Source organism: Lepidothrix coronata, unplaced genomic scaffold (genome assembly GCF_001604755.1).
Source record: "Lepidothrix coronata isolate B3197 unplaced genomic scaffold, Lepidothrix_coronata-1.0 Scaffold2542, whole genome shotgun sequence".
NCBI classification, from domain to species: domain Eukaryota; kingdom Metazoa; phylum Chordata; class Aves; order Passeriformes; family Pipridae; genus Lepidothrix; species Lepidothrix coronata.
The window spans coordinates 1-2,366 of record NW_016692722.1 but is presented as its reverse complement, the minus strand read 5'-3'; the positions used below and the strand labels follow the sequence as shown (position 1 = coordinate 2,366).

The 2,366-nt window shown below is 34.9% G+C and overlaps 1 protein-coding gene across 1 annotated transcript; it reads right to left on the bottom strand.

Annotated features, from left to right (window-relative positions):
* Positions 1-31: 31 nt before the first annotated feature.
* LOC108491904 (cell growth-regulating nucleolar protein-like) lies at positions 32-2,360 on the bottom strand. Its single transcript, XM_017803699.1, has 4 exons — positions 2,266-2,360; positions 1,917-2,000; positions 1,196-1,281; positions 32-896 (listed from the first exon to the last, which is right to left on the bottom strand). Exons 2-4 carry the CDS (start codon positions 1,966-1,968, stop codon positions 762-764), a joined length of 273 nt encoding a protein of 90 aa, XP_017659188.1. The 5' UTR covers positions 1,969-2,000; positions 2,266-2,360; the 3' UTR covers positions 32-761.
* Between the last annotated feature and the right edge of the window lie 6 nt (positions 2,361-2,366).

Below are 2,366 nucleotides of genomic sequence, written 5' to 3'. Positions count from 1 at the left end.
GGTGACTGCACTGTAACAGCCTCTTCAAATAATTTATAATCTGTGGATTTGTTATACAGTTATAAAAGTGACAAGATTTATTATATTTAAGGTGGTATTTTAAAGTAATTGATTTCATCAGTCAATTTTTGGTCCATGTAACCACTTATATTGCAGTCAGTTGCATTACTAATCAAGACTTCCAGTAGCAGTGCATATACAGGTAACTCAGTCTTTAGATTTTCACTGAACGTGCAATATTGCCCACACAAACCTGAGACACTATAATTACGCATTTTACACCACAGACTTAGTTGTTTAATAAAGCCTGCATACACTAGCTACACTGTGTAAAGGGGATATCAGTCATGCCACTTTGGATTTGAACATAACAAAACATTTATTCCACAGTGGGTTTTTTAATATGAAAATCCTCTTTGCTCTTAAAATAGTTTCTGCAAAAAGCCACACAACCTAGGTCCAGGTAAAACATTCATGCCTATAAATTATATCCATTACTGGGAGAATTTTAATACAGTAGGCAGTAATTATTTTCAATGTCTCTTAAAACTTGTACCAGAAAATATACATTTTCCATAAAATCAAAAAATAAAGTATCTGAAAATGTTCTGTGATCAATCTAGAAAAACGAGCCCAGTATTAAAAGTTAAATTCTGCTTTCACATATACAGTTTGAGACCAATGCATAGTATTTGTACAGGTGACAGAAGAGTTTGACTCCCTCTGCAAGATTAAAACGCAACAGCAAAGTATGCAGACTTTTATTTCACAAGTTTCACTTTGTCCTTCCGAACTTTAAATTTGGGATTGTTATTCACTTTCTTATTAAATGTGACAAGGATCTCCTCTTCTGATTTGTACTGTTCAGCAGCTACTGCGTAAAAATGAGCTATAACCTGCACAAAGACAGAGGAATAGTTTTTAGTTAGTAAAGATGACTCCACTTTAAGCAGTAATATGTTCATGTTACTGTATTAAAAGCAGCATAGAATCTGTGATCCTATTATTTCTTTGCAGAATTAGCACTGAATTTCTTCCGTAACTCAGTAAGCAATAAGGAACCCATCCTTCAGTTGACATTCTGTCAATTGATGTTCTGCTAAATAACGTCAAACCAGGATTTTACAAACTTCAGCATTACAGAAAGAAATTCACAAGACAAAAGGAGATTAAAAATCCCAATGTTTTACCATACCTTTTTTCTTAGTCTTTTAATTGAAATTTCGTTGTCTGGAGCCTGTCTCAGAACAGCTTTGATGGTTCCGTTCCAGTTGAATTTACCTAGAAAATAATTAGGTGTACAACACTGTTAGTAAAATTAGGCATTGCCAGGTCTTCTTCTCTAGTATAGTTAGGAAGGTCCTGTCTCCTCAAGCTTAGAGCATGGGCAGTCAAATACCACCTTCAGAGGTCGTTAATTGGTAGTTCCCAAATAACAATCTGTATGTTCAAGCAACAGCCTTAATGTGTTGGATGATAGGAAGAAGTAGCTTTATCCAAGCATAAACTGAGGTCTGACACATCTGAAATCCAATTTATGATTCACTGAGCAAAAATGGGGATATGAGAGATACCAGGAGGTCCAAGAGAGCTTTTTCCTTTTTCCTCTGTGCTGGCTAACGTGCAGGGAAGAGACTTGTGGTGGTGAAACAAACACACCAGATTCCTCACTGCTCAGTGGAACCAAATGTAGCCAGAGGTTGCCAGCACAACTGAAGCAACAACTGAGATAAGTAATTCAGGGTCAGATGTTAAGCGTAGCACAGGCTACTTACTATGACCTGGTGTGTATATTGAATATGCATTTATGTACGCTGCGGCAAAATGTATTTCATGGTTTCCTGCAGAAGTACTGTATTTATATTCTGCATTAGGTCTTTTAGTCTAAATTAACTAAATTGTCCTTTTAAGAATACCTTTATTAGTTCCCACACTTTTTTTGTTGTCATTGGTGTTTTCGGTTTTCATTTTCTTTGTTTTGATAGGAGGTTCCTCTGGAGCTGGAATTGGATAAACATACACAAAAAAATTTAAAACTAGAAGAAAAGTTCTGACACGACCTAAAGTTCTGTTCTTCTAACATGAATTTATATTTGCTTAGAGTTTCAGATTATACAAAAGAACTGTGCAATCACCGTTAAAAAATAATCTAATTTGTATATGCAACTTCCTACTTAAAAATTCTACTTAGGTAATTTATTAAGCTCTGGAACTGAGAAAAAGCATCTTCAAAACAAAGGAGAATATAAGTTGTATAACGAATACCTTCTACATGTTTATGTTTGCGTTTCTTTACTTTTGTTTCCTCTTCAACTTTACTCTGATGGCCATTTCCATTTGTTTCAAATTCATGTTTATGTTTGCGT